Source organism: Lepeophtheirus salmonis, chromosome 6, assembly GCF_016086655.4.
Source record: "Lepeophtheirus salmonis chromosome 6, UVic_Lsal_1.4, whole genome shotgun sequence".
In the NCBI taxonomy this organism is placed as follows: Eukaryota; Metazoa; Arthropoda; class Copepoda; order Siphonostomatoida; family Caligidae; genus Lepeophtheirus; species Lepeophtheirus salmonis.
The window spans coordinates 16,821,608-16,833,934 of NC_052136.2; the positions used below are offsets into that span (position 1 = coordinate 16,821,608).

General features: G+C 33.4%; 1 protein-coding gene across 9 annotated transcripts in view; it reads left to right on the forward strand.

Moving 5' to 3' along the window:
* rg (A kinase anchor protein rugose) overlaps positions 1-12,327 on the forward strand; it is a 54,248-nt gene that overhangs the window by 4,569 nt on the left and 37,352 nt on the right. For 4 of the 9 annotated variants that reach the window (XR_011780503.1, XR_011780502.1, XM_071889020.1 and 1 more), the window contains exons 9-13: positions 41-1,896; positions 1,965-2,880; positions 3,505-3,614; positions 4,293-4,885; positions 4,968-5,718. Coding sequence is in view for 7 of the 9 variants with exons in the window: in XM_071889020.1 (XP_071745121.1) it covers positions 41-1,896; positions 1,965-2,880; positions 3,505-3,614; positions 4,293-4,885; positions 4,968-5,718 (4,226 nt within the window). In the remaining 2 variants the exon portion in view is untranslated. The remainder of the gene's footprint in view (positions 1-40; positions 1,897-1,964; positions 2,881-3,504; positions 3,615-4,292; positions 4,886-4,967; positions 5,719-12,327) is intronic. The other 5 variants (XM_071889021.1, XM_071889023.1, XM_040715184.2 and 2 more) reach the window with 3 other exon arrangements.

Sequence of the window (12,327 nt, forward strand, 5' to 3'; positions counted from 1 at the left end):
CATTTCTGTAACTGAGTAACTTTTTATTATGTATTTTTAGTGATTCTGAAAGTTGTTGCTTCCTTGATTCGTCAGTCTAAGCCTTGTCTAAATCTGGAAGAAGTAAAAAAGTTATTTTTGTCTGATATGACGCTTTTATGCAACAATAATCGAGAGAATAGACGAACAGTACTACAAATGTCCGTTTGGCAAGAGTGGCTCATTTCCCTTGCCTATATACATCCAAAGGATTCGGATGAAGAAAAGATTTCTGACATGGTATTTGCTCTCTTCCGAATGTTATTACATCATGCTATCAAGTATGAATTCGGTGGATGGCGTGTTTGGGTGGATACATTGGCCATTGTTCATTCGAAAGTGTCATATGAAGAATTTCGTTTACAATTTAGTCAAATGTATGAATCTTATGAGAGAAGACGTGCTGACAATATTACAGATCCAGAAGTTCGTTCTCAAAAGCCTATTTCTACCATTTCTGGGTTGAATGAGGACGAAGAAGAAAGTGAGGAGGATGAGGAAGGCGAAGAAGATATCGAAGAGGATGAAAGTACTTCTGAAATTAAAGCACTAGAAAAGTCTGATGTCGAAGATTCTCTGACGGGTGTTGAAGAAGATGATGATGGAAGTCAAAGGGAAGAGGAGGTGGAAGAAGAAGAGGAAGATAGTATTGAGACTGACGAAAAATTTCAAGAAAAGTCGAATGAGAATCAACAGAGTGAGAAAAATGCGGGTGATGTGGAAGAAGGAAATAATAATAATGAATCAAAGAAGGCTGTGAAAGAAATACACGATGATCTTGATGGTGACGATAGTGAGGATACTCAAGAAGAAGAGGAAGAAGAAGCATCTTCTTCCCAACTAGTGGAAGGTGCTAAAATCCCTCTGACAAATGGAGAACATAAGAGTGCTTCAATCGAAGAAAATCAATTTGAAAGTGATAAACCAGAAGTGGAAGAAAAGAGCAGAACAAGTAGTGCTACTGATAAAGAGGATTCTCTCCAAACTATTGATTCTGAGACAGACATTGTACGGGGATTAAGTCCTCATGATATTAAACAGGATTCTGTTTCACAAGCCACAACTCCTGAAGGGATTAGTACTGTTGATGAACCCCATTGTAGCGCTGGAGAGATAACTCCATCCATAAGTAATAAAAATGTTAGTCCTATCAGTAATACTGAAAGTGTCGTCAAAGAAGAAAGTGAACTTACTCCTCCTCCTCCTCCTATTCTACCAAAAGAAGTAGTTGAAATGCCTAAAAACCTTCCAGAGGCCACCCTAAAGGAGGAATCAAATAAGCCTCCTACATTTAGTCCAGGACCAGCTCGACCTCCTTTTCGAATACCTGAATTTCGTTGGTCTCATATACATCAAAGACTTTTATCGGATGTGCTGTTTTCTCTCGAGACAGACATACAAGTTTGGCGATCCCATTCAACTAAATCTGTTTTGGACTTTGTTAATAGTACGGATAATGCCATATTTGTGGTTAATACAGTTCATTTGATTTCTCAGTTAGCTGATAATTTGATTATTGCTTGTGGTGGCCTTTTGCCTCTTTTAGCCTCAGCCACATCTCCAAATAATGAATTGGATGTGCTGGAATCAACTCAAGGAATGACCATTGATGTTGCCATTTCCTTTTTACAAAGACTAGTGATGATGGCTGACATATTAATATTTGCCTCTAGTTTAAACTTTGCGGACCTTGAAGCGGAAAAAAACATGTCGTCTGGTGGGATTCTGAGGCAATGTTTAAGATTAGTTTGTACCTGTGCTGTTAAAAATTGCTTAGAATGTAAAGAAAAGAACGGATTGATGGATGTTGGCTCGGATATGAATTCCAATTTGTATGAAGAGGCTAAAGTTATCGTAAGGAATTTGCCCTCTCAAAAGGTTATATTTTTATATTATATATACATTTTTGTTACATATTTATTGTAAATAATTTTTCACAATCCTAGGGCCCTTCTGAAAATTTCAAACTTCAAAATAGTGCAGTGAAGGATTTTGAAAGACTCCTTCAAGACATGGATGTCAATCGCCTTCGTGCTGTCATTTACCGAGATGTAGAGGAAACAAAACAGGCTCAGTTTTTATCACTAGCAGTTGTGTACTTCATCTCTGTGTTAATGGTGTCAAAGTATCGAGATATTCTTGAGCCTCCAACTCAGCGAATTTCGAATGCAACATTCTCAGGTATTCAACACTCGAATAGTGGGATTTATAAACCGGGTAACGGTGGCATTGGTGGTGTTGGTCATTACAACAGAATTATTTCTCCTTCATCAAACATTAATGCACAGCACTGTAGTCGCAATAGTCAAAATATTTCGCACAGTCACGATAATTGTTGCACTTGTAATAGCCACTGGTACAATCATGCCAATAATCCTCCCTCAGAGGATATTGGCGGTGATTATTATGTATGTGATTGTTCCTCTTGTCGAAATCTGGGTAATTCTGTGGATATTTGCTGCCAATGTTGTGCCTGTGGCACAAATGGCAATTCATCTACTTGTCAAGAGATGAAACCCAAAAATAAGGGGTTTGAGGTGAGTTCGGTTACACTTACGGGCGATTCTGATGACACTCTAGAGGTTTGTCTCCGTCAACAAGATGAGGTGGAAGAAGATGATGATATAACCATAGCTCATAACGCGAATCAGCGTTATCATAACGATTGTCCAGAATGCAATAACGTAGCTCCTAGTAACGGCTCTAAGCCTGTATTTCCGGGCTGGATAGGTGGAAATCATCTACATGTTCGTAGACGAGGAGGCCCCCTAAGCAATAATGTCCATCATCATGGACATTCTGCAAATACGGGGTTACCTTGTCAATCTCAGCAAACGCATCAACAAAAGTGTTGTATCAAAGGTATTACGTTTGTGTGTAGGGCTTACTCAATGTTTTTCTACTTAAATGCATGAACATCCCTAACTTTGATCTTGCCTTGCATGTACATTATATACATAGTATTTATAAGGTTAATCTTTTAAGTGTATCTTAGTTTATCTTTTTGCTTCCCTTTCCTCCAATGGATTGACAATGATTATTGATTAAGGAATAGGGAATCATCATTGAATTATATGATCCCACTCAATATAGTCATGTCAAACAGATTCTTCCATTCCCTTCTATGCAGCTTCATATTTGCATTTGTGTAAAAATGACATCCATCTTGGATGCATTGCATGATTATAGTTAATTAGATTTTAATCAATAACGTAAGTATATACATTTTCCATTAAATGGACAAAAGCTTTTTTCCATATTAGGAATAAAAGGTATACAATATGGTACACATTTCCACTCTCCTTAGTTTTCAAACAATCAGAGAACCTATTTAAACAATCCACTAATCATAATTGATCTAAGGAATAGGGATCTCCGGAAAGGGATCTATTTTTAGTAATTTAACATAGATTTAGTTATCTGCATGTTTTTTTATAGATATTCTTTCTTTTCTTTATTCCTCTTATTGATTGATTTTTTTTAAAGGCTGTGATAATAAATTAGGAAGCAAATCCTTTGGTGAATGCCAAAATAATCCTTGTGCCAAAGAAAATGCACCCGTTATTGAGGAAACAAAAAGTAATGGAGAAATTCAGGTAATTTGGATTTTATATTATATACCTCCATTGTACAAAATTTAAACGAAAAATTGAAATAAATGTGTAGCTCCTCTTTTAATAAAATATGACATTAATACAGTTAGTATCTACTATTTAAAATGAAAAAATTGGATTTGACTTTTTTTCATATAATAAATATTGAAGGTTAGGGCCTGGCCCCGGGCCTCCCGTTAACTCCGACTATTCCTCAATACGACATCGGAACTTAGTACTGAAACAATATGATATTTATTGAGCCAGTGAGTCTATCTCTTAATCCCTTCAGGTCCTTAATGCTTGGAGAAGACGAATCTAGAAGGAACACCAAATAAAATGGTTCCGTCTTCAGTGGCTGTCCATCCAAAACAAAAAAGAATTCACAAAAATTTCCACATAATATTTTGCTCTGATTCGAAGTCCTGCTCAAATGAAATGAGGACCCATCAAAGTTTCATCACTACGACACGACCAAATACAATCACACCTACTTTTTTTTTTGCTTTCAAATATGGGAGGGAGCAATTATGGGACTGTTCTGTCGGTTTGCCTCAGCAAATGTTGAAAATTATATAGGTTATAACTTGAAGTTGCCAGCCACGAAATTTGTTTCAATTTATCGTTTAAACTCTGTGTATACGCTCTTTAATATGTAATACTTACATTTTTGTAACATAGGTCAATGGTTCAGAGATTTCTCCTCCCATTGATGAAGATGATGATGATGACTCAGCTCCTGCTATTTTGAACACGGACAAAGATTTTCATGAGGTCAGTTTGGAAGGAGGCAGCATCATGCCACATGGAGGTGAAGTACTTTTTGATGACGAAGAGGATGAAAGAGGTGCTCGTGTCAAACAAGAAATCTCCATGTTGTCATCAGCTAAAAGCAATATTAGCTCAGGCGCCCCCTCTGAAAAGTCTCTTCAAAGTCGACCTGAAGATTTAAATATTAAGTCCTTTGTTCCATCAAAAGACCTCATTATTCCAACTCCATCACGAGAAGCAACTTTAACTCAAAAATTGGAGGTTGCCCTAGGCTCTGTTTGTCCATTGCTTCGGGAAATCATGGTGGACTTTGCTCCTTTTCTATCTAAAACTCTGATTGGATCCCATGGTCAAGATCTATTGATGGAAGGAAAGGCCATCACTACATTTAAAAACTCTACCTCTGTCGTGGAACTGGTCATGCTACTTTGTTCACAAGAATGGCAAAACTCACTTCAAAAACATGCAGGACTTGCTTTCATTGAATTAATCAATGAAGGAAGGTAAGGGATTTATAGATGTTTTTTTTTGTTTGTTTTTTTAAGATTATAAAATCATATCTTGTTGTAATTACTCTCATTCTAGACTCCTTTCCCATGCCATGAAGGATCATATTGTTCGAGTAGCTAACGAAGCGGAATTTATTTTGAATCGAATGCGAGCAGACGATGTGCTTAAACACGCAGAATTTGAATCATCTTGTGCTTTAAATCTCAATGAAAGGAACGAGGAGGAAAAGATGTGTGATCATCTCATTACAGCAGCTCGCCGAAGAGACGGAGTTATAGCCAGCAGATTAGTTGATAAAGTTGTGGATGTTCTCTCCTCGAACCAATATTGTTACAACTATTGGAAAAACGCAGAAGAAATCGGAAAGAGGATATTTTGGAAACTGGATGTATGGGAAGATGATGCCCGTCGGCGTAGGAGACTGATTCGTGATCCTATTGGATCCACACATCCTGAGGCAACACTGAAGGCCTGTTTAGAGCATGGCGCCACAGAAGACGCTGTTCAAGCAGCTAAAGCTGATTTTCATGCACATTTGGCAGCTAATCGAGCTCAACAAACAGCTTCGAGTCATGATCTAGTTGAGGACTCTGAACTACTTGCAGAGGATAGAGAAATTGATGCAGATAATAGCGGTGAGTTATTTTTTCCTCATTATTGTTACTATTTATTTGATTGTATTTTTTTAGGTCCTATTAACATCAGCACTAGTGCAATATTGGTATCTCCTGGATTATCCCTTGTTGGAACATTGTCCATTACATCTTCTGAGCTTTATTTTGAAGTGGATGAGGACCATGATTTATTTAGAAGTGCAGACCCTCAGGTAGGGAGGAATTTTTATTTTTTTGTGTACATACATACATTCTTTCTTAATTTTTCTTCATTTAACCCCTTCTGTGTGTGTTTTTTGTTTTTTTTAATTATCAATGAATTATTGAGGAAGGTGGAGCTATCATCATGATCATTTTTTTATCCATTCCTAAGAACATATGTATATTCTTTTTAGGTACCCACTAAATCGATGATCATATAGTACAATATTTTTCTTGTTATTTATTTCTTTAAAGCATAGTTTTAAAAGAGAGATAAAATCTTTATTAGTTTTTCTTCCGTCTATTGTTTTATTATTATTATTATGAAAATGAACGGGAACTTGTATATATATATACCTACATATTTCCAAGATAATGTTCGATAAGAATGAGAAAAAGAAGTCTATGATGATGATTTTTGGGATTTTTTTCATTTAAAAAAAATCCCAAAAGTCCTAAAAATATGTTATGTACATAGGTACATTTTGTGTGTATATTTGGGAGCAAAATATTTTAAAAAAACTGACTTTTCAATTAGCAAGAAGGCGTGATTCCACCTGCCATCATCACTTCAAAAAGCATCACGATATGAGTTGTTGGTATATATAATAAGTAGTATAAACAAAATAATTGACTGACGGACTATCTGAAAATCAAGTTGATGAAGAGTTGGCCAAATAATAGTCATAATAATAATGATACCTAATAATTCATCAAAAAGTAGGAGGAGGAGTACTTATATTAACATAATATTTACAATGTAATACAGTGTTTCTTAAGCTGTACACCACGAAGCAATAGTAAGCCCCAGAGAATAGCCAAAATTTATTCATCTTTGATCCACACAATATAGAGTGACAATATTTTGATGTCCAATAAAGAGGTCAAGTGGCCGGAACAGTGCCTTCATTGGATGGAGGGGGATATATATGACTATATTTTGATTCTTGTTTGGTTTTTAAGGCAAAAAAAAAAGTTAATCTTTTGTCTTGCTTTATTTTAAATTTTAAGTCGATTTTCAACCATTTGTTGTTCCGTATACAGCTCGACATTTTTTGAATTTATAAAAAAAAGTCTCTGGGCATTCTAGACAGGATGTAAACAATGAAGGTTGATTAAAGCTCTAATCTATAAGTAAAAAAAGACCCAAAATCGTATTAATTGACCTGTGAAATACCAGTCGTAAAATTTGATTAAATGTAAGGAAGATTTGTAATATTTTGCCCAAAAGACTGGGGCTGTTGTCACAAATTTAGAATATTTATTAAAAGAAACAAAAAATGAAATGTCTTTTATAAGAAAAGTCATCAAAATGTTGAACATAAAATTTTAAAGTTATTAACCCTTCCAAAGAAAAATCCTAGGGACGTTCCAGTCATTAATGTGCCCTGGAATAAAAAAAGTTTTAAAAATGACGGATGTAGGTAGGTAGAGATTACATGGATACATATTTGATATTAGTAACATACGTCAACTCTTCTAATATAATTCTGAAGGAATCAAAATAGATGATGCTATTATGTTTTAAAGCATTTTCATAAGTTGCTGCGGTTGTTGTCTGATGAGAAGAAACAATTTTAACGTCGTCTTGTCCTTATTTTTGTTGTTGTTTGAACTCATTGAAATTGACCTTTTAATGGAAGTTTGTACAAATAACAAAAACCATTACATAAATACTCACATACATACGAGTATATAAAACACAGTGCGTGTGCTGTTGTATTTGATGGAAAACAGAGCTCTAATATTGTTTGATCAAAATAATGAATGTTGTCTGGTTCTTGCTGATAATACTAACCACGTGCTCTTGCATAAATTTTTGTCATTATTTGTTTCCTTTTTCTCTTCCAAAAACAGAGCTGATTACTTATTTTCGGCAGAAGTCCTTAAAATATGTATTACTAGGCGTTTTAACTTAATAAACAAACAATTTATTTATCTACTCTTCACATCGCAAAAAAAAAAAAAAAAGATTTTAAAGGTCAAACCTATTGCAGTTGAAGGTTTTAATACTCTTTTTCGTATTAGTCTAATAAAATGGCTATTAAACGTATTTTCTAAATATGTATGTGCATCTAGTATGCACCTGTCCAAAAAACAATGATTGTTCTTAAATGAAAGGATTTTATATATATCTAAAGCAAATAGTGCAAATTTTGATATCATTGACGAGCTTTTTTATTAGTTTTATTTAAGCAAAAATACATATATGTGTATAAGCAAATATTATAAAACAAACCAAAAAGCTTTATAAAAAAACTTTCTACAGAAAATTTCATAGTAGTGAATTTTATAGAAATGACCTCCAATATCATTTAGGGTGATGACAACTACGGACTTTACAATATAAATATATCCTTTCATTGTTACTATTAGTATAAAAATGTAGAAGATACTTACTAGTTACACATTGCATAATTAGCATTGCGTATGTCCTTATTTATTCAATCCAGTCCAATCTTAGGATCGGTCCCTGGGACTGTTCCTAAATTGTTCGTCTTATAATTTTTTCCTAAATATGTCGATGGTTTATTAAGCCAAATAGTATAAGTTATTAGATATGTATTAAGAACATTGCACATATCTTGCAAAATATATTCATCATGCATAACAGTTTTCATTCAAATGCATCATTTTACAAACATACTCTATTTTTTCTTAGTTGTATTCTATTAGATAACGGAATAATTAAAAAAAATGACGTCACAAGGGAGGTATTTAACTTTTTTGGATTTTTGAAAAAAATATGGGAAGACCCCAACAAGTGAAAACGGATTAGCCGTGACCGCGGTCCTTGGTCCTAAATAACTACCCACACAACACTATGCATAATATATACAAATTATATTTATTTGATTACAGAAAATTTCTTCATATCACTTTAAAATTAATTTAAGTTTCTCTACATGATAATATTACGTTATGTAAGGGTATGAGATGAAGGGGCCTACATAATTTTTGTCTTGGAAGAGGAAAAATTATCGCTCTTAAAGGAAATATATATAATCCTGCGAACGCCCCTGCCTTTGTACGTAGATATTAAATGTTTAATTCTTTTGCAGCTGACTTAATTATTTATATTTTCTACTCAACGCTACCATTATTTTTTTATTTTTTTTGCTCTTCAGTCCTCATGTATGTATGTAATTCCCTAGATGATAATCATAATGAATTTCCTGGGGAAGAGCATGTCAATCAAAAAAATAATAACAACTACGAAAAAGTTGATGATTATTAAACATGGAGACAGGAGAGAGATTCAATGACGATATTCTCTAGTGTTGTTATTGTTTATAATATAGCAGCTTTGGTTGGTTGTTTGTTTGTTTTTTATTTACTTACCATCATCTCCCATCACTATGTACATAGTTTGCTTATCAACAAAAACCAAATTATAATAGGTACATACTTTTAATTAAATTTCAAATGGTCAGATGGAGAGCGAAGCATTTATAAAATGTTTCTTTTTTATTATATAATACATATGTATATTTACGCAAATTCAAATACATGGGGTATACTATGAGTTTTTACCCATCCATTCATATCTATGTACAATATTGTACATGAGGTCTTTGGAGTAAAATGGGCTGTTTACTGCACTATGCATCAGTATCAAGAGCACGCTATTTGCAAAATTTCAGGTCTCTCTCATGCAATTTTTGCCATTTGAAAGTGATACTTGAAGGATTAAAAAAAATGGTCATTCTCAAACGACTTGCACTATCCTAATTCTTTCATATTTATGTACTTACATACATACAATACGGGAGGTCTGACATTTTTTGGTCAAGGTTCCGCTCTTCAGATATAGTTCTTTTGTAACCATTTTAGACTCCATGCCAAATTTGAAGATAATGGATCATAGTCTATTACATTTTTAATTCAATTCTAAAATTGTATTTATTATTTGTTAGCCTTTCGACTTATATATTTACCTACAATTTTGCCCATTATAGTGTGACAAACAACATCTTTCCAAATTATAGACCACTTAATGTCCATTTATCTTGTCGCATAGTTTAAAAATAAAATATAACTTTATTTTCTAATGAATGTGAGCTTTAATGTACAAAAAATCATCAAATTATATAATAGTATGTCCTGTAACACTCTTTTTATTATTAATATTTGTTTTAGTCCCCCATGCCAGTGTGCAAGGAGTACTAGAATGATTCACTTTCAATTGTAAAATATTTCTTTTAAAAAAACCAATTTATTTTAGTTACTTTCTGAATCTGAAAATATCGTTCAATCACCACGATATTCAAAATTTCTACAACTCCTGATTCGAGATGATTCAAAGATCTATATTGTTCAAAAGTAATAAAAAAAAAAGAAGATTCTCTACCCGCTTGAGACTCTCTTCCTCCAGGTCTGGTTACTACCATATAAATGTACAAATATTGATATCTGAAGAGTGCATCTTGCTGTACCTAAATTTTTATTTTTTCACTTCTCCTTGATATTGTATATATTATTACATTTTGAATCCATGGGACCGTGACTATCTAGTATCTCTTGTCTTATTAGAAAAGGCTCCATCTTTTTGTTTTCCTTCTTTTTTTTATATGACCATTTGTCATTTTTAATGAGTCTTTTTAAAGCGAGTTCTTTTTTCTCTACTCTGTTAATAAGCGTATCGTTTTCATTTAGTGTATGTGTGTGTGTAATCTATAGCAAGCATAATAATAGGGTCATTTCGTCACGGGGATCTATTGTTTTAAGGTGATTGATGGGTCATAATTAAGTTACAACGATTATTTCTATTTTCTTCTTCTCCGCTTAGAGAAAGAACAACGATGTTGCGATAGTCGATGAAAGTCTCTTTTTCTTTTATCTATCTATTGTTTACATTTATAATTGGGACGCCTTCATAGTCGGGACCGGTAGTTTTGCCGCGAACATTTTTGCCGCATCCCCCCGCCTTTTTATGTTTTTATATTATCGGTTCGAACTTTACCTTAATTTTTTATTCTTGTATCTCAGCGATAGATGAGATACAAGAATAAGAAAAATGAATGAAAAATAATGAGGAAATAAAGAAGGAAAAGTGTTTATAGTACGGGTCTCTTTGAAAAGGACTCATTAAAAAATGCCACCTTAACCTTGTCATGATCTTAGTTGATGTTTGAAGAACTGTCAGAAACTCCATCATGGATGTTTCAACTCTAAAGACTCGAGGTAAAGTTCAACTCTATAATGTATAAACATAAAAAGGCGGCGAGAATGTTTGGAGCAAAATTATCAAGAACCCTTCATAACATGAACTAAATAGTACATGGCTATACCAATTATACCTTCAAGAAAATAAGTAAAGCAAATAGTAATTATCTCTTTATATTAAATATGTTGTACATACATATCATCACATTCCATCTCCCTTCGCCCACCCCTCTGATTCGAGATATTTATAATCATACTCAATAGGTACATAACATAATATCTTCTACTTATACACTACATAGTGATAGTACGATTACAATGATGAAAGGAGGAGTTTGTCTAATTAATAATCATTTTCCTTCTCTTCATCATCCGCTTCCTTTATAATTATTGGGGGTTTTTTTGCTTGCTCAAGATTACGCTATACATTTATTTGTTGAAAATCATTATTGCAACTATTTGTTACCCAAAAATGGAAGATATATTTACTTCATTGACTCGGTATAATTTGAACTAATTAGGAGCTTAAAAGAAGCTTGGTTAAGTCAGCTCTCATAGAAAAATTCGGTGTAGATCGGGCCGCAAAAAAGAAAAAACAATCAATTTGGTCTACTCTAGACCAAATTATTTATATAAATTGTTGATGACGTCAAGTGTGTTTCCGAATTGTGAAGATCTATACCGTGATTTCATATAAAGTTGAAAGTGTAGGGATGAAAATCCAGTGTGGAATGGGTATATTAAAAAAATGAAATAAACCGAAAATGAATATGGGTACCCTGACAATTTGAAGAATGTTTTGGAGGAAAAAAAGAATAATACACATGACGTTTCATTAAATCAGCTATGACAAAGGAGGAAGGAGAAAAGGACAAGGTCATTTGCTAGAATTATGTCGATCTCCAATTCTACTCTGAGTCCAAGAATGACTTATAATTATAACTCCGCAAGAAATCCTTAAGGCTATGTTCCGTTTTTTATGAGTACACACGAATGTTCAATCAGGTTTTGAATATTATTGGATTTATTTAGGAAAGGATGTTCACTGCTCAGATCAGGAATTAAATAATAATGAAGACTGATAAGGAAAATAAAATTCATTCTGCAGATTACCAATTCCATAAAAAACGGGCCACCTAAAAAATTCACCGGATTTACATCACTTTTCATATGTGTACAACTCATACAACTGGGATGCGATGGAGAGAAAATTGGTTTGTAAATTAAAATTCCTTTGGGTCGAGTCTCAACACTAAATATGGTAATATTGTATATGGTACAACTTCAATTTTCAACTGATTTGAAAACCATAGGGTTAACCATTAGCGCAAAATATTTTGAAACCAGCAAAATATAAGATTACTAGTCTTGCTATATTTAGTTAATACTTTGTTTTTAAGGACATTTTAGGCATATTTAATCTATACAGTAATTCTTTATTTTTACAAATAAGC